The 19,703-nt window shown below is 53.3% G+C and overlaps 1 protein-coding gene across 1 annotated transcript in view; it reads left to right on the top strand.

Annotated features, from left to right (window-relative positions):
- RIN3 (Ras and Rab interactor 3) overlaps positions 1-19,703 on the top strand; it is a 130,311-nt gene that overhangs the window by 102,719 nt on the left and 7,889 nt on the right. Inside the window, exons 6-8 of the mRNA XM_040256613.1 lie at positions 958-2,532; positions 4,987-5,295; positions 18,336-18,467. Coding sequence (XP_040112547.1) covers positions 958-2,532; positions 4,987-5,295; positions 18,336-18,467 — 2,016 coding nt within the window. The remainder of the gene's footprint in view (positions 1-957; positions 2,533-4,986; positions 5,296-18,335; positions 18,468-19,703) is intronic.

The following is a 19,703-nucleotide window of genomic DNA, read 5'->3' as shown; positions in this document are numbered from 1 at the left end:
CCTGGGTTCCCTACTGCTCTCCAGCAGAAGGGACTGCTTGAATGAGTTCGCAGTGACCTGCCAGCCCTCTGACCTTGTTCTCAAAATGTGCCCCTGGGGCCCTTCTTGGAGCATCCTAAGCTTTCATCAGGTTCTCCAGAGGGCTTGGTACCGAAAGGTTGGGACCTCCTATGATCTCGTCAACCTCCGACTTGAACATCCCATGCCTCTTACCCAGAACAAGCCTGGCTCTGACCATCAGTACCTGGAGAGGGAAAGGCCTGCTCTGGTGGCCTCAGCCATGGGCTGAGTCAAGAGAAGGGCGTGTGCTGGGGACTCAGCAGTGCAGGAGCTCAAGCTCTCCCAGCTAAGGGCAAGAGGGCATTTTCCTGCTTTAGCAGCGAGATTGACCAGAGGTGGAATCATTTTGCAGTGGGCAAGCGTTCCCCCCCTTGGATGGTCAGGTCTGAGCTCACTGGCCACCATCCATAATTCACTGCTGTGACGACCGCAGTGGCCAAAACCAGGCCCAAAGTCCCTTCTCTGTCAGGCCTAGGAAGGTCTGGAGACTTGCCTCCGAGCCCCCAACTGCTCAGCAACGGGCTCTCTGGCCTTCGTCCACTCCATGCCCACACGTCCTTGCACCGCAGGTCCTGTGTGCCCCTCGGGCGGCTCTCACATGCCAGGGGACAAGACGGAGGGGCTGAGCCTATCGCCAGCACCATCCTGGCCCCACCCCTGCACTGACACCGCAGGGGAGGACGGCGTGGGGCTTCCCCCTCCCGAGGCAGGAAGTGGTGGGAGAGGTTTAAAACAGTCCAGGAGGGGAAAACAACCTTCCAGCGAGTGAAGCAAACACCTCGCCGCTGGCCCTCCCTCGGCCCTGCCCCCACGCAGCCCGCAAAGACCACCCGGTGCTGTCCACGCAGGGGCCCGGCTTCAGGGACTGACCGCCTCTCCCTCTCTCTTCTCGGACAGGCTTCTGGGACTCCTCGCTGAACCCCCGGCAAGGAGCTGGGAGTCCAGCGGAAGCCCCAAGAGACCCAGCCCCCGGAGCGCCCCCCGCCTCCAGCCTCAAGTCCACCGCCCATCCCGAAAACTGCTCGTGTGAAATCGAGCTATCCATAGGAAACGGCCGCCTGTGGTTTGTGAATCCGATCTTCATCGAGGACTGTGGCCGTGCCCCGCCGGCCGACCAGCCCCGCGCTGGAAACTGCCCCTCGCGCCCGGCGCCCTCCAGCTCTGACGCTACCTCACCCACCTCCCGGTGGGCCCCCCGACGCCCGGCGCCCCCTCCCCCGCCACTCCCCCTGCACCCACCGGGCTTCAGCCGGCCTCCTCCTGCTTCTCCTCCCTCTCCGGCCAGTCCTTTGCCCAGTTCTCCCCCGGCGGCGGCTCCCTCGCCTCCAGAGGCTCTTCCACCCTCACCCCCAGGACCTGCCCCCCACTTGGCACCCCATGCCCCGGGCCCCCCGGAGCTTCCAAGCCAGCCACCCATGACAGCCTGTGAGAGGCTCCCACGCCCCCTCACAGGCCTGGACCCTCTCAGGGAGGAAGAGATGAAGCCTGGGGCAGCCGCCAGCCCCTTGAAAGCCCCCGCTCCCCCAGTGGCCACGAAGAAGAGCCTCCCCACGGTTCCTCCCAGACGCCGCATCTCCGAGAAGGTCTCCTTGGAGGACCAGAGCGCAGGGAAGCCGGACAGAGGGGCAGCCGCAGAGGGGGCCCCCGAGGGTCTTTACAGGGCATCCCCGCTCCGCCTGCCTCCCCAGCGGACCTCAGACAGCCCCGGGGACAGGCCTCGGAGAACCACAGAGCCAGGCCAGGAAGCATCAGCCCAAGCCAGCAACCCGGGCAGCACGCCAGAGCCTCCAAGGACTATCCGACAAGCCCCAGTCCCGCCTCCCAGGAAGAAACGGGTCTCCCGGCAGCTGGCCTCTGTCCTCCCAACTCCCCTGGAGACTGCCGAGCTCTCCACAGCAGGGGAGGCCCTCGAGAAGCCCACACCTGGTCCCCCCCAGGGAGAGATCCAAGGTCATTCCTCCTCCGCCGGGGGTAATCAGACCTCGCATGCCCCAGCAGGGGCCCGAGCCCAGAGCACTCCAGAGTTCAAGGGCTCCCTGGCCTCCCTCTCGGACAGCTTGGGCGTGCCTGCCTCGGCCACTGACCAGGACTCGTACTCGACCAGCAGCACAGAGGAGGAGCTGGAGCAGTTCAGCAGTCCCGGCGTGAAGAAGAAGCCGTCCATGATCCTGGGCAAGGCGCGCCACCGGCTGAGCTTCGTGAGCTTCAGCAATGTCTTCAATGCCTTCCTGTCCAACAACCGCAAGCTGTACAAGAAGGTGGTGGAGCTGGCCCAGGACAAGGGCTCATACTTCGGCAACCTGGTGCAGGACTACAAAGTGTACAGCCTGGAGATGATGTCCCAGCAGACCTCCAGCACCGAAATGCTGCAGGAAATCCGCACCATGATGACCCAGCTCAAGAGCTACCTGCTGCAGAGCACCGAGCTCAAGGCGCTGGTGGACCCCGCCCTGCACACCGAGGAGGAGCTAGGTCGGTCCCGGGCAGGGGCTGGGAGCGGGCGGTGGTGGGGGGGGGGCCGGGACGATCCCAGACAGTCCGCCCTCTCCGCGCATAACCCTTCTACTGCTCTGCCTCTTCCTTCAGAAGTCAGCTCTCGGACCCAGATGGCTGGCCCTCACCTTCAGGATGCTCCTGGTTTCATTAGGGAGATGAGTTGTCAGGAGCAATTAGCAGCCTAAGAAGCAATAACATGTGAGGCTATTGAGGGCCAGAGGCCGTCTCCGCAGGAGACCTGGTGGCTTGAGATGAAGGGACCTGAGAGGGCACCTCTTGTTTTGCAGATGAGGGGAAAAGGCCTGGAAGGGAAAAACACTTGGCCGAGGTCACACAGGAGCCAGAAGCAGTGGGGAAGCTGACCGCAGGTCCCTGCCTCTTGAGTCACCACACCTCCAGCTGCAGAGGTTCCGAGGGCTTGGAGGGACAGACAGGAGTGGGGTGAGGGAGGCAAGGGCAGCCATGCGTTCTCCTGTTGGCGAGGCTGGAGAGGCAAAGGAGAAGAGGGAGGCTGTAGGATGAGGACCAAGACAACCAGGACCCGCCCCAAACCCAAACATGAGCCAACTCTAGGCATGCCCTCTGCTGAGACTCAGTCATGGGAACGGAGGCTCTTCCCTCACTCCCAGAGATGAGGCAGCTCAGGTGTCTCTCTACAGGGACAGGACTTGGGACCTCTGCTACCAGGGCCAATAGCCGAGGACCCCCCCCCCCCGCCCCTGGAATTGAGTAGAGCCAAAAAGACTTCCCAAGAATATTTCACTACTGTCAGTCAAAGCTGAGCATTGCCTTGGTATCAGGTTGACCCGGGTTCAAATCCTTGCTCAGCCCCTAACTAACTGTGACCTGCACCAGCAGAGCCTAAGTTGATGCATCTGTTGAGTGAGAATTATGACATGTATGTTGCAGAGTGTTGTTAGATCAGAGATGACTAATTCTCACTCTACTGATCTAGCTGATCAGGATGCCTCTTGGATAAGGTAGCGTTTGAACAGAGGAGGAATAAGCCATGCAAATAGCCATGTGCATTCCTCCAGGCAAAGGGAATAGCAGGTGCAAAGGCCCTGAGGTAGGAGCAAACCTAGCAGGTTGGCAGAATAGCAGGAGGGCCAGGGTGGCTGCAGCAGCCTGAACACAGGGAGCAGGCAAGGTAATGAGTGAGAGGGGTCACAGGGTTAGATCACAGAGGGCTTGTGGGCCATGGGAAAGACTTTGGCTTCTTTTGTGCATGAAAGAAAGAAAGTGAAGTCGTGTCTGACTCTTTGCAACTGCATGGACTGTAACCCTCCAGGCTCCTCTGTCCATGGGATTCTCCAGGCAAGAATACTGGAGTGGGTTGCCATTTGCTTCTCCAGGGGATCTTCCTGACCCAGGGATCGAACCTGGGTCTCCCGCATTGCAGGCAGATGCTGTAACCTCTGAGACACCAGGGATTGGGGCAATTACAGGGTTCTGAGCACAGGAATATCATGATCAAACATAGCATAGCACAATTATGCTGGTTGCTCTGTTGCTGTTGCTGCTGTTAAGTCGCATCAGTTGTGTCCAACTCTGTGTGACCCCATAGACGGCAGCCTACCAGGCTCCGCCGTCCCTGGTATTCTCCAGGTAAGAACACTGGAGTGGGTTATCATTGCCTTCTCCGTTGCTATGTTGAGTAAAGGACTAAAAGAAGCCACGGCAAGAGGCTATTAACATAAGTCAGGTAAGAGATGATGATGGCTCAGGTCCAGGTGGTAGCCATGCAAATGATGAGAAATCAGGTTTTGGCTATACTGTATTTTTGAGACTAGAGGCAAATGGATCTGGTAACTGAAAAATACATATTAAGAATAACTCTACTGGGACTTCTTTGGCAGTCCAGGGGTTAAGACTCCATGCTTCCACTGCAGGGGGCACAGGTTTGATTTGTGGTTGGAAAATAAAGATCCCAACTTTGTGGTACAGCCAAATAATAATAATAATTATATATATATATAATTTTTAAAAAAGAGTAACTCTTTTTTTAAGTGTCAGGCATTTACTACATTTGACATTTTTTAAATGTCAAACATTTACTGGGCCCTCAGGCCCTCCAGGTACAGTTGCACAGGTTGTAGAATGCACAACTCCCATGTGAATAGGACCCTCTCAGACTGTATACTAATAGGCAGCCCTATGAGAGTTAGATCTGTGCCAGGCCCTGTGAAAAGCATTAGGATACCACATATGGGTCCTGGAGGGCTCCTGTGCCCTTAGCATTGTGCCTTTCTGTTGAATGTACTGCACAGTCTCACCTGGCAGAACTGTGGGCCGAACCTGCCAGGGCTGTGAATATGTCCTTCCAGGGACCAGGGATGGGGCAGCCACACTGTTGGGCAACAAGACCTAGAGGCGGGATCCCTGCCGCTGGTTTCCTCACCCCACCCTCTGTCTCTCACTCACCTATAGAAGCCATTGTGGAGTCTGCCTTGTACAAGTGTGTCCTGAAGCCCCTGAAGGAAGCCATCTACTCATGCCTGCATGAGATCCACAGCAAGGACAGCTCACTGCAGCAGCTCAAGGATAACCAGGTGGTTATCCTAGCCACCACTACCACCGACCTGGGCGTGACCACCAGCGTGCCAGAGGTGCCCGTCATGGAGAAGATCCTGCAGAAGTTCGCCAGCATGCACAAAGCCTACTCGCCCGAGAAGAAGATCTCCATCCTGCTTAAGACCTGTAAGCTCATCTACGACTCCATGGCCCTCGGCAACCCAGGTAGGTGGGCAGCCGGGAGGGGCCCTGGGCTGTGGGTCCTCTCTGGGTCCCTGTACCAGCGATGCTATGTGTGGCTGTGACCCCTTCCCCTCAAGAACTCCGGAGCCATTGAGAGGCACGGGAGAAGCCGTCCCAGATTCAGAGATCTGTTAGGGTGGGAGTAGTGGAACTCCTGGGCACCTCTTGTGCTCCCTGGGAGCTGGGAGGAGTGCCGTGATTGGCAGCCACACTGGAAGCAGGCAAGGAGTCCAGCCCACACTGTGCCTCTGTATGAATCAGGCAAAGGCACTATCTTTGTTTCCTAGGGCTGCCGTGACAGAGTTCCACAGACTACTGACTTAAACAACAGAAATGTGTTGGCCCACAGTTCTGGCGACTGGCATTTTTGAGATCCAGATATCAGCAGGGCCCTACTCCCTCTAAAGGCTGTAGGGAAGGATGTGTTCCAAGCCTTTCCTCTAGCTTCTGGGAGTTCTTGGCTTGTGGCAGCATCACTCCAGCCTTTGCGTGGTGTGCTGTCTGTGCGTGTATCTGTGTCCAAATTTCCCCTTTTTATAAAGATGTCAGTCATACTGGATTAGGGGCCCACCCTCCTCCAGGATGACCTCATCTTAACTAATTATATCTGCAAAGACCTAATGTCCAAATAAGGTCCCCTGCACTGAGGCCTAGGTCTGCAACAAACGGATTGTGAAAGAACGCAGTTCAGCCCTTAATGGCCACAGGAATCAGTTACAGAAGTCAGTTGGGCATTTACCCTGATCTGGTTGGGTGCACCTGAGCTTGGTTGGGCTGGCTTGAGGGTCCATGTGAGGGGTCACTTGGAGGCTGGCTGGGCTAAGATGGTCCTGCTTATAGTTTGGGTGGTTGATTGGTTGTTGACTGGTCTGGAAAGGGGGTGACTGGGCCACATGTTTCTAATTCTGCAGCAGGTTAGCCCAAGCGTGTGCCCACGGCGGTAGCTGGGATCCAAGTGGGCAAGTACAAAGTCTCTCGGTCTGGACTTGAACTAGCACAGTGCAACAATGAACCATTTCACTGACTCACTGAGTCACACGACAAGCCCAGATTTAAAGGGTGAGGAATTAAGACTTCCCTTCATGCTGAGAAGAGCTGCAAAGGAACAAAGCAAGGGGTACAGATGTAGAGAAGGGAATCACTGGGATCATTTATAATCAGTTTACCACTGCGCTGCTCCCGGCAGACAAGGACAGGCATCACTGCACTGTGGCGCACACGTTAGTGAACAGTGTTGGCTTCATTTCACCCCCTGATTACCCCTTCAGCTTCATGTCCTTGTACAAGTAAGCAGCCTGTGTAACTGTACACGACAGCCATGGAAAGGGAGAAAGGAAGGATTGTTAACCTCTGTAGCCATACAGATGGGTTCAAATTCCTGATCTGTCACTTACTACCCGTGTGACCTTGAATGATTTACTTAACTCCTTTATAGGACCCAGTTCCCTCATCTCTGGAAGCTGGTTTACAAAGAGGTGAAACTCAGACCCCTAACATTTCAGAAGCCACACTCAGTCACTTGTAAATATTAGAAATAGCATGTGTAAAATGTCAGCGGGCCACACATGGTGCCTAGCGGGCTTGTCCAATGGTGGCTGTTTGAAGGGAGGGGTTATCCATCTGTCTTGCAGAAGGGCAAGCCAGTATGGCCACAGAGCAACAGAAAGCGTGTGTGTGAGACTAGGGTATGGTGCAAGGTTATGTCAGAGCTCTGAGCCTCAGTTTCCCCCATGTTAAATGGGTCCAACCACAATCACTTTATGGGGCTGTTGTGGGAGTTAGATTAGCCTGCAGTTTGCATGCAGCTCAGTGGCTGGCACTTAACAAGGACAATTACCTCCCCCCCCCCCTCGTCTGAACTCATGTGGGCAGTCATTCTCCCTGCCGTGCGGGGGGTTGGGGCAAAGTCAGGGCCAAGGGCTCTACAGACCCTGAGATGTTATCAAGGAGGCAGCTTTGGGCCTGAAAAGGGCAGCTGCATCCTCAGCGAGTCCCTCGTTGACTCAGAAACCTTTAGCTTAAACACCCAGTTTATTGGCAGTGACTTCAAACACCGTGAGTTTTGCTGACAATGAATTTACTTACTGAAAACTTAGCAGTGAGCAGGGAATGGGGGAGGAAAAAGCTAAATGTGAGGGAGAAGAAGGACAGTTGCTAGAGAGACGCAGTCAGAGTTCAGCCTGAGAAAGACAGAGCAGAACAAGGATGCTGAGAGCTTCCTTGTCCCCAGCCCTTGCTGGCGGGGTGGAGCTGGGGGTGCAGGGAGACGGCAATATCTCTGCTGATTGAGAAGCCAGCTCCAGGCAGAAATTCAGGGCGGGGTCATGGCTCTGTGTGGAGATTCCCCACCAGAAACAGCTCCACCGGGAGCAGATGGCTTTCTGTTCGGGAAGCCATCACTGCCTGAGCACTGGCCACTGACCCAGTGGACTTTCTGTCTCCCCTGTGCCCTGAGCAGGGCTGGGCTGCCCCCCGCGGGGCCTCAGCCTCTTCACCTAGGAGGATGCAGGTGAAGAGAAGAGCAGGGATGTGGCGGGGATTCATTCATGGACACGGGTTTGAACCCAGCTTTGGTGCTGTAGGCGTGGATTTGAATCTCATGGGGCCTCTGCTTGTGTGTAGAATGTAGATGGTACGACCTGCCTCTCAGGTTGCCATGAAGGGCATTGGGAGAGGACCTGGAAATCACCCGGATGGCTCAGGCTCCAAGGAGGTACTAATCTTCCAGAGCCTCCATTTTCTCACTTACAAGGGGGCTGGGAACACCTCTCTCGGGACTGTGGTGAGGCTCGGATGCGACCAGATATGTATGTGAGCATCCAGAGATGAGAGGTTGCAGGAATGGCTGCCTAGTCACCAGGTTCACCCAAAACGTGGAGGCTGAACCCACTCAGTGGTTTCCAAGCTGGGTTCCAGGAGGCACCCCAGGGGCCACCAGACATGAGGCTGGGCTTGACCCTGGGCAGCCCTGCTTGTCCCTGTTTTACACACAGGGTTCCATCTGGGATTCTGTTTGAAATAACCCGTTCTGCTGCTAGACTTTTTAGTTTTTTTTAAAGAAAATCTTTCATTTGGAAATAATTCCAGACTTCAAAAACTTCAAGAGCAGGAATAATACATTAAAAGAGAAACATCCGCATACCCTTTGTGGACTGCTAACATCTTAAACATCATTTGCTTTATCATTTTTACTCTCTGTGCATATGTAATTTCTTCCTGAATCATGTGAGGGCAGGTTCACATACAGCTTGGCCCTTTACCCCAAGTACTTCTAAAAATAGGGGTATTCCCTCCCATAACCACATTAAACTCGCCCGCTTCATAATTTTACATCAATACAGTGTTTTTCTCCACAGCACCTTCTGTACTCCGGGCAGTCAGTGATCTCACAGGGCTTTCTTTAGCTCTTCCTCCTCCAGCTCAGGATCCAGGGGGAGGGCAGGGATCGCATTTCGCTGTCTCCTTTAATCTGGAACTTCACAGCCTTTCTTTGTCTTCTGTGACATCGACATTTTTAAGGAATACAGGTTTCCCTCCCCACCCCCCACCTCACTGTTTCTTCGTCATGAAAGTTCCTCATTTTGTGTTTGTCAGATGTTTCCTCATGATTAGACATTTTCAGTCAGATCTCTTAAATTCTCTGCTGACTTGGACCTTCCATGATCTTAGGACCAGGCCCTCTATCTCGGGCCTTCTGCTCACATCTACCCCAGCTCCCCACCCCCTACCCCACCCCGACTCCCCTCATCCCCATCACCATTCAACCCAGAGGCTTCCAGCACCTTGCTACCCAGAGTATGGTCCACAGACCCACAGCGCCCCATGGAAGCCCTGGTAGGCATCAGCGACCCCGTGGAGGGCACGCCTCCAGCTTGGGTGCTGCTGGCCTTCACCACGGACCCACTTTTAGCAGAAAAAAAGCCCTTCTCCCCAGCACCCCACATGCCCTACACCCTACCCTGCCCCAGCCTCTCGAGTCCAGGGAGGAAGCTCCACCCACCTGTCTTTCCCATTACACAATGCTGGCAATAGTAACTGGTACCCGCAAGGCATGGCTGCTGGCAACACCCTGGGACATGGGGGAAAAGATGGAACTTGGAGACATGAGGCCTGGAATCATGGACCAGGCTTCTTTTCAGAAGGCTGCTGCTGCTGCTAAGTCGCTTCAGTCGTGTCCGACTCTGTGCGACCCCATAGACGCCAGCCCACCAGGCTCCCCCGTCCCTGGGATTCTCCAGGCAAGAACACTGGAGTGGGTTGCCATTTCCTTCTCCAATGCATAAAAGTGAAAAGTGAAAGTGAAGTCGCTCAGTCGTGTCTGACTGTTAGCGACCCCATGGACTGCAGCCTACCAGGCTCCTCCATCCATGGGATTTTCCAGGGAAGAGTACTGGAGTGGGGTGCCATTGCCTTCTCCATTCCAGAAGGCAGTTGCTGTTAACGCTGTGATACAGATGGGCCTGGATTCAAGGCTGGAATTTCCTCACTCCAGAGCCTGTGCTTCCAGCACTGTACCAGGCAGATTCTGGGAACAGATCCGAGAACTCATAAATCCTGATCAAGTACTTCTTCCAATGAAGCTGGTTTAGGGCCCGTGTCAGACAGAGTGGAGAGTTCACGGAGACAGATGGCTTTGGATCAACCTGGCCCTCCTTTCTGCAGCCAGGAGCAGACTGCATGAGGTCTGGTGAGAGCAGTTAGAACTTCTAGAATCATCCCTCCCATTACTTTGATAAACAAGTGGTCGCCACCTTTTCAGTATCTAAGACCATACATTCAGGGCTGACCTTGCTGTTGGGAAGAAATAGCTTCAAGTCCAAGAACTCCTCCACAAGAGGAGGGGGAAGGAAAGAGAAATACAGTGTATGCAAATATGGGGACTCTTTCTAAAAGAATACAAAGAACCTTCTAATATAGATAAAGAGCAGGCAGCATCCCAGAGGGCAGTGAAGGCCAGCCCACTGCTTTTTCCTCTTCCTTCAGTAGTCTGTGTAGCTGGTTCAGGGAGACCCCAGGTGTGTGGAGCAAAAGGCCCATGACATCTACCGAGGGTAGAGAGGACAGAGAGGGAGAGCAGGCTGTGGATTTTTAAAAATCTGTGTTTAAAAAGTCTAAACTGATTTCTAATGACAAACGTCACTAATTGTTTATTATAGAAAAAGATGATTAGTATTGTGATAGATTTCTATCTGGTCTCTTTGAAATAGATGTAGACAGGTAGATAAATAGATAATTAGTTAAGGAAATACTTTCTGCTGTAACAAACCCTGCAATCTCTAATTCAATACAAATTTATTTCTCACACATGTAGGTCCAATTGGATAGAGGAGAGGGGAGTGGGCTCCATGCCATATAGTCATCCAGGGATCCAGGCTGGGGGAGGCTTTCTAAGTCCCCTAGACATTGACATGCAGGTAACAGAAGGGAGACACATAGACAGACAGAGAAGCTATGTGCCTGGCCTGGAAGCAAAGAGCAACCTTGTTTTTCTGCCCCACAACAGAAATGGGGTTCAGGACCTCTAAGACATCATGTTCTGAGGATTGCGTGCTAAGTCACTTCAGTCGTGTCTGACTCTCTGTGACCCTATGGACCATAGCCAGTCAGACTCCACTGGCCATGGGGTTCTCCAGGCAAGAATACTGGAGTGGGTTTCCATGCCCTCCTCCAGGGCATCTTCCCCACCCAGGAATCGAACCCATGTCTCTTAGGGTCTCCTGCATTGGCAGGCGGGTTCTTTACTGTTAGTGCCACTGAGGATTAGAAGCCACGTTACCCTCCTGTCTTGTATAATAACCATGTCTAACATTTCTCACAGGCCAGTAACCCAGCAGGTACCATGTTCATCACTTTCTGCCTTACTTGGGCTTCCCAGGTGGCTCAGTGGTAAAGAATCCACCTCCCAATGCAGGAGATGCGGGTTCAGTCCTTGGGTAGGGAAGATCCCCTGGAGGAGGAAATGGCAACCCACTCCAGTATTCTTGCCTGGGAAATCCCATGGACAGAGGAGCCTGGAGGGCTACAATCCATGGGGTTGCAAAGAGTCGGACAGGCCTGAGTGACTAAACGACAGCAGTAACAACATTCTGTCTTATTACTGAAACATCACAACCACCCACATGGGGCACTGATGCTGTTGTTATCCCCATTTTATAGTCAAGGAAATTGAGACACAGCGAGGTTGAGCTTGAGCTCACTTGAGGGTCACAAGTGAGCGGGTGAATGCTGACCCTGGGACTTGGATCCAGGTCCTGTGCTAAACTGCCGTGTTCCCCTGCCTCTCCAGGGCACCCTCAGGTCAGAGATGACCTCAGAGAGGCCACACCCAATTACAGTAGCCTCATAGGTTTTCCAGCCAGTCTGGGACTTTCGACTTTGGGTCTCTACACCCACAGCCTGCATGGTTGACTGCCTTGTGGGCTGAGCTCCCTAAAGAGGAACTCAGGAGGCCAGAGCGATTTCCTCAAGGATGTGGTGTTGCTCAAAGCAGAACTGAGACATAAGCAGCCTCCGCAGAAAGCACAAACAGCCTAACAGGGTCGCTTTGGGAAGCTCGGTGGGAGAGAGGCTGGCTTCTCGTCTCACGTCAGCTACAGGCTATAGGGAACCTCCCTGCCTGGGGCTCCAGCTCTGTCATCTGTGCAGCTGGGAGTTCAGACTGGACTGGTGGTTTTCAAACTGGTCCCAGAGAACTCTCAAAGTGCTGGGGACATCTTTCAGGGGAGAGGAGAGGAAATAGGAGGCCAGCCCTGCTGTCTGACTCTGATCAATCAGAGAAGCCAAGTTCTGTATAAAATACCCCTTAACCAAAGGTTTCCACAGCAAAAGTTTAAAACCTCCTTTCTAGATGCTCTCTAGTTCCTGCCATCCTGTGTTTTTATCAGATAAATTCATTCATTCAACAGTTCAACAAACACTTACTGACAATATGAATGTTAACAGGAAAACCCAGCGGCTGTTTTTAGGATGGTCACAGTTCAAGTGGAAGACATGGAGCATGTCGGTGTCAACAGGTGAAAACCGTGCCGTGAGATGAATGGTGTTCATTCATTCATTTAGCAAATGTTATTTATTAAACATCTACTGCTGTTGAGGGGGCCTCCCAGTTGGTGCAGTGGAAAAGGATCCACCTACCAATGCGGGAGACACCAGAGACCCAGGTCCAATCTCCGGGTCGGGAAGATCCCTTGGAGTAGGAAGTGGCAACCCACTCCAGTATTATTGCCTGGGAAATTAACATGGACAGAGGAGCCTGGCAGGCTACAGTCCATGGGGTCGCAGAGAGTCGGAGCACACTGAGCACAACTGAGCGTGCGCACACACACACACACACACACTCACACACACACACACAGTTGAGGCATTGGATATACATAGTGAGCACAATATGTCCCTGCCCTCATAAAGCTTTCATTCTAGTGGGAAGAAACAGATAATAAACAAGGAACCAGTGCTTCCTGTTTCCTTGGAAATATACCATCAGTGCTGAAACAGGCTATCTCAATGAATAAAACAGGCTCAGGGGCCTGGGGAGTGTGAAGGAGTTTGCCCTTCTGGGTTGGGACATCTGGGGAGGCCTCTCTGAGTTAGTGTGTGTGTGTTTTTCCATTTTTTGCAATGACAGGGCCAGCAAACCCGTTATAAGGGCCCTGAACCTAATTGGTGGGGAGTGAGGGTCTTGGGTTAAAACCTCCTGGAGGAACGAAATGGCTTCAAGTGGGAATGGTGCTGGAGGGTTAGGGCCAAAGCAGGTCATAGTCATGAGCCCCAGGATTGTTGCACAACCAGTCACTTTCATAAGAGCCCAATCAACACACTTCGAGGGGCAGTTATGATAAGGTGATGTATTCTTTCCTCTTGATCGGGGTCTGCAGGCCAACTCTGGCCCATCATCTGGTTTTCTAGATAAATTGGCATTGAAGCAGCCATGTCCATTCATTTACGTAGCATCTCTGGCTGCTTTTTATACAATGGCTGAGTCGAATAGTTGGGACAGAGACCATGTGGTTGTTCAGTTCAGTTGCTCGGTTGTGTCCGACTCTGCAACCCTGTGGACTGCAGCACACCAGGCTTCCTTGTCCTTCACTGTCTCCTGGTGAAGCATATCCCCTTTGCTCAAATTCATGCCCATTGTGTCAGTGTTGCTATCTAACCATCTCGTTCTCTCCCACCATGTGGCCCACTAAAACAGCAGAACTAAGATAGCTCCTCTCTAGCCCTGTGCAGGGCTTCCCAGGTGGCACTAATGGTAAAGAACCCGCCCACCAATGCAGGAGATGTAAGAGACTCAGGTTTAATCCCTGGGCGGGGAACACCCCCTGGAGAAGGAAATGGCAACCCGCTCCAGCCTTCTTGCCTAGAGAATCCCATGGGAGAGGAGCCTGGCGGGCTACAGTCCAGAGGGTCACAAAGAGTTGGACACGACTGAAGCAACTTAGCATGCACAGCCCTTTACAGAAAAAAATTTGCCAACCCCTCTTTCAGAAAATGCTTCCTAGAAGACAAAACTTTGTCTTTAATCCAGCCACTCATTCGATGTCATCAGGGCTCTGAGTCACAGACTAAGTTTTGTTATTATTAATATCTCTGGTTTGCAGATAAGAAAAGTGAGGCTCAGAGGGCATGACCCCAGAAAGCACAGCTGGTTAAGTGGCTGAGACAGGGGCCTTCTGGTCCTCACGGTTTGTGTGACCCAGGTGTGCAGCTTCAACATGTTTTTATCAGAGCTCTTCTCCAAAGTCTCCTGGCTGATTAAAACATGCGTAAGACGCCCAGCCAGCTCTTCAAAATGTAATCGGCACTCCGCAACATCTACAGATGGAAACGAGATGTGACTTTGGCAAAAAAGAAAGCCAGAATCAGCAGGAAATGCAGGCTGCAGCCCAGCAGCCCTTTCAGAGGCACAGCTTGATGGACTGATCTGTGATCCATGTAAGACAAATGTTCTCATCACAGTCCAGTTGTTTTACAACCGTGCCCCCAGCATCTCAGTCCTACCGCTTGAGGCCCCGCTGTGTGCAGGGCTGAGCCCCGAGCCCTAAGCCTTGGGCTCCAGGCTTTTAGGAAGGAGAATGCAGCACTAACTATCTCCAGCATATTGGCTGGGAGCCAGTGCCTTTAAATGATGCTTAAAAGTTGTGTTTGTCCACAAGGAGCTCTCGGGTCAGGGAGCCTGTGTGGTTATTTCTCACCACATCAGAGAAGAGAGACCCAGATTCTACTGACCAACCATGGCACTTGGAGCAAATTTCTGTATCCCTGAGCCTCAGTTTCCTAATAGTGAGATTGGACTTGATAAATCCGAAGCCATTGGTGTGCTAAGTCGGTGATGGTACAAACCATCTCAGGGAAGCTAGTCATCTGCGTCTCTTCCCTGCTCCACGCTCATGTTGATAGCTTGAAGTTTGCCACTGGGGAAATATTTATGCCATGATAATTGGCAAATCCTGCAAAGCAGAGCTTTTTTCTTCAGAGAACCCCTTGTTAACCATTCCCAGCACACCACTGTCTAAGGCCCATAATAATGGATCCTGGTAACCTCGACCATGACCCCAGCTGTGGGAGAACAGAGTGGGGCCTGGTGGGAGGGCATGTGGGGCCAGCGATGTCCTAGGTTCCAAGCCCTGTGCTGGAGACTGGAGGGCCGTGATGGGGCAGAGGTTCAGAGAGGTTAAGTGATCTGCCTAAGCTCACACAACCTCCATCCCTGCCTTCAGGGAGCTCACAGTTCACAAGAAGGGCAGGCTCTGAAACAGTCAAGGGTCTGGGCACTAGAGCAGGAACCATCTATTGAGGATGTGGGAGGACAAGAAGTTAGTAAGGGAAAGGAAGGGAGCGCCGCCCAGGCAGAGGGAACCGTGTGTGAAGGCGCAGGACAGTGAAAGCACCCGTAGCGTTCAGCTGCGATTCAGCACAGTGGGATGTTCTTCAGAGTGTGGCAGTGGGTGGCAGAATGTCATCCTGAGATCCCCCTGGTGTGGGAAGGACTCCTGGAGCCTGTGCAGAGGCCCGTCTGAGTCGGCGCCAGGCTTGGGCTCTGAGGTCTGGCTGGGAGCTCAGCATTCATTCATTACACTTACCCAGCACCATCTCCTGCACACACACACTGCCACTCGTTGCTCTGTGCATTGGAGAGACAGAGAGGAAGTTGCTCGTGGATAGCTGGAGGGACAGACAGATACGAAGTCTAAAGAGTTCCCTGCAGTGGAGTGGCTGAACACAAAATCACGGGAACCAAGGAGATGGGCCCCAGAGCCCTTCCTGAGGGTCAGCCGAGATTCTCAAGATGAGCATGGGGACAAGGAGAAAAGGGCAAACCCTGGGGCCGCAGTCTGGAGGGTTCCTTCCCCTTCTCTCTTAAGTCCTCAGACCTCGGGCCAGAGCTGGACCATCCTGGCTGAATGTTGTTGACCCCTCAAACAGATTTTCTCACCTTGGCACTGTAGACCTTTGGGGACTGAGTAATTCCTTTCTATGGAGGGCTGTTCTGTGCACCGTAGGGTTTTTAGCAGCATTCCTGGCCTGTATGCCAGTAGCAAAAACAACTCCAGACATTGCAAGTGGTCCCAAAGGACAGAATCTCCCCAGTTGAGAACCACTGATCAAAAGCAAATAAACTTTCCTGACTATTGTGTTTGGCCAGTTATCATTGGGCTGGCCAATAAGTTCGTTCAGGTGTTTCCATACCGTCTTGTGGCCAACCCAATAATACAATACCAAGAAAAAACAAAATGAGATTCTTGGAAGCAGAGTAAAATTTTGGTCAGCATGAGTTATAGGTGAATTCCAAAGGGCACAGGACTGTTTCACATCCCTGTTGCCAGACACACCTTGTTCCCTAATTCATAAATCAAACAAGAAAAGAATCTCCCATGTTCCAAGCATTCTAATAATTAAATTGTCAACATGGAAGACAACTCCTGGCACGAAGTACTATGTCCCCTGGAACTCTTCAATTGTGTCTCAGGCTCAGAAAGGTTATGAAAGACTTTCTCCAAAACTGTCTGATTCTGCGCGCAGAGACACAGGAAAGTTGAAAGAAGGGATCAGAGAGCCTCCGAGCACAGAGCTGGAAAAAGAGGAGCAGTGTTCTTCCTTCGTGGGCATTTCTGTGGAGGCGGTGTCCGGGCACTCCGCTGTAATTCCTTTCATAGAATTCTCACCAAAACCTCATAGGATGCCATGCTCTCTGTGTCCGTTCACATTTGGCCAGAAATGCAGGCTCAGAGAGGTAGAGCAGTTAGCTCAAGGTCACACAGCTGGTAAGGAGTGAGATTCATGCCCTGAGTGTGACTCTGCTTTTCATTGCTGGGTGTTACCAACTCCACCAACCAGTTCATTTTACGGGTGGAAAAACTGAGGCCACCTCAGAAAGCAGAACAGAGGTGCCAAGAATAGCTCACTTTTCCACTGCACCCTGTGGGTACTGAAGCACTTTTGTATTCTCTTTCTCATTTCAGTCTCTCAAAAACCATGACAGGCCCTCAGGGCATCTGTTAGGCCCCCCTCCACCTCGCTCTTCCCCAAGACATGCCAGGAGCTCTGAGCCCAGGAACACTTTCCACAAAGTGTGTGTGTGTGTGTCGCTCCGAGAAAGCACCTTTCAAGGCCACCACACCCTGACCATTCAGTTGTGTCCGACTCTTTGCGACCCCGTGGACGATAGCCCTCCAGACTCCTCTGTCCATGGGATTTCCCAGGCAATAATACTGGAGTGGGTAGCCATTCCCTTCTCCAGGAGACCTTCCTGACCCAGGGATCAAACCTCGGTCTTCCGCATCGCAGACAGACTCTTTACCACCTGAGCCACCAGGGAAGCGCCGCTCCCCTGCCCCCGCCCAGCCCACACAAAGCAGTAGTGATGGATTATTCCTTTCAGAGGTATTTATGTTTTAGAAGAAACCCTCAGGAAAGGGTACTGCTTAACCCAAAAGAGGGGCTTCCCACTGAGGTGGCTAAGCAGTAAAAGGATCCACCTGCCAAAGCAGAAACTGCCAGAGAGGCTCAGGTTCGATCCCTGAGTCAGGATGATTCCTTGGAGAAGGAAATGGCAACCCATTCCAGTATTCTTGCCTGGAAAATCCCTTGGACAGAGGAGCGTGGAGGGCTACAACCCATGGGGTTGCAAAGAGTCGGACAGGACTGAGTGACTAAATGATGATAATAACAACATTCTGTCATTACTGAAACATCACAACCACTCGAATGAGGCATGGATGCTGTTGTTATCCCCATTTTATAGTCAAGGAAATTGAGGCGCAGCGAGGTTGAGCTTGAGCTCACTTGAGGGTCACAAGTGAGCAAGCTGGTGAGTGCTGACCCTGGGACTTGGATCCAGGTCCTGTGCTAAACTGCCAAAGAGGCTCAGGTTCAATCCCTGCGTCAGGATGATTGCTTGGAGGAGGAAATGGTAACCCATTCCAGTATTCTTGCCTGGAAAATCCCTTGGACAGAAGAGCCTGGCAGGCTACTGTCCATGAAAGAGTCGGACATGACTGACCACACAGCCCCAAAGAATGCAGGTTGGAGGGGGAGCTTCAGGCCTTGTGGCATCTGGTCGAGACAGGGCTTTGCTTTTGCAGGTGGACAGGGAGACATGTGGTCACAGAGACAGGGAGCCTTCCCAGAAGACATCCACCTGAGACAGACAGCTGCTCCTGGGTGGGTCCCTGAAGTGTGGCGTGAACTTGACTGAGGATGGTGGAGGGGAAGAGCTGGCAAAGGGGAAGGGGCTGGTCTTGCCTACCCAGCGGAGGGCACCTTTCTTGGGGCTGGTCTTGCCCACCTGGCGGAGGGCACCTTTCTCGGTTCCCTCTTCCAAAACCCAGACTGTGTCTCAGGCCTTCTGACTAGGCTGATCCTAGGCTCGCCCTGTGTCAAGAGTCAGGAGAAAACAGGAAGGTTCCTCTTCTGGGGTGACCACCGCCCACCCACTGAGCAAACCACTGATCCTTGCCCTGGGCAGGGAGCAGCTCCCAAGGAGAGCCTCGCACTCACCGCCTTCCGCCTGCTTCCTCTCCCAGGGAAGCCCTACGGGGCAGACGACTTCCTGCCGGTGCTCATGTACGTCCTGGCCCGCAGCAACCTCACAGAGATGCTTCTCAACGTGGAATACATGATGGAACTCATGGACCCCGCCTTGCAGCTGGGGGAGGGTGAGTCACTGTGCCAGACCCACCTCCGGACTCCCGGGGCTGATCGCCCACCCCTGACCCAGCCACATCAGGGGCTCGCTGGGCAGCTCAACCCAAGCCTCCTGGATACCAGATTCCTGGGGCACAACACGATACCTGACACATTCCCTGTCCCAGGGCAGCTCACAGACTAGCAGGGGAGCTGGGCCAGTAAAGAGACCTTCTCATCGAGGCTTGTCAAGGGAGGCCCTGAGGGTACCAGAGCATGGTACTTAGTCTGTGCAATCAGAGAAGGCTTCCTGGAGGAGGTGATGTCTGAGCTGAGCACTGAAGGATAAACAGGGGCCAATCAGATAAAGAAGGACAAAAGGCCGTCTTCGCAGAGGGAACAGCTGTTGCTGGCAGTATAAACGATAAGGGAATGATGGTCGAGTTCTTAGACAGGGCTGGTCCTGGGGACTCTTAAGCTTTCACTCATCCAGTGCTGGCAGGAAGAGAGTGATGCTGTGGGCAGGAGGCCATGCACTCTCCTGGAGGCGAGGGTGGGAGCGTAATTTGTCCCACCCTCACTTTCCCTTCCTTCTCCTTCCCACCACTTCCTTCCAACCACTTAGTCTTGGCCACCCCTCCACCAAGAATCCCTGAGGGGCACCAGCCCAGATAGCAGCTCCGAAGGAGCCCGGAGCTGCCCTCTGAGACATCGCCCCCAAAGGATGGAGAGAGACTCTCAGGCCCCCAGTGGCCCCTTTGGGCTTTGTGGTTCTTGAGATAAGCTGGCCCTCTTTGCATCTGTTTGCCTTTTTAGCTCGTGTTGGTCTCTGGGGTGACAGTATGACGTGTCTAGTCCTCTGAGTTCTTGGCAGCTCAGGGGAGCGTGTAAAGCCATGGAGGATTGGCCCAGCCCCGTGGACTGTTGTGGGAGTTTTAAAGACAGTGTCAGGGAAAGCCCTTTACGGAGTGGAAGGATGGGGCGAGGCTGTGGGGCTCTGCACTGGGTCTGAGCCCCGGCCAGCCAGTTCCGCGGCAGCGGTCAGCCATCCCCTGGCCACGTTGACCCCTGCTCCATCCATAGCCTCAATCTTTGCTGCCAGGCAGGGCTCCACGCCAGGCATGGTGGCACACAGTGGGGACAGGCCAGGGACATCCTTGACCCAACTACCCTCTACTTTCGGACATGAACCACCCCCACCTCAATCGTGCCATAACCTCCTAGGATACCTTCTTCCTCTTCCTGAAACCCACAAGGGGTTCGGGTGG

This window comes from Oryx dammah, unplaced genomic scaffold (genome assembly GCF_014754425.2).
Source record: "Oryx dammah isolate SB20612 unplaced genomic scaffold, SCBI_Odam_1.1 HiC_scaffold_16, whole genome shotgun sequence".
In the NCBI taxonomy this organism is placed as follows: Eukaryota; Metazoa; Chordata; class Mammalia; order Artiodactyla; family Bovidae; genus Oryx; species Oryx dammah.
This window is presented reverse-complemented; position numbering and strand designations above follow the sequence as displayed.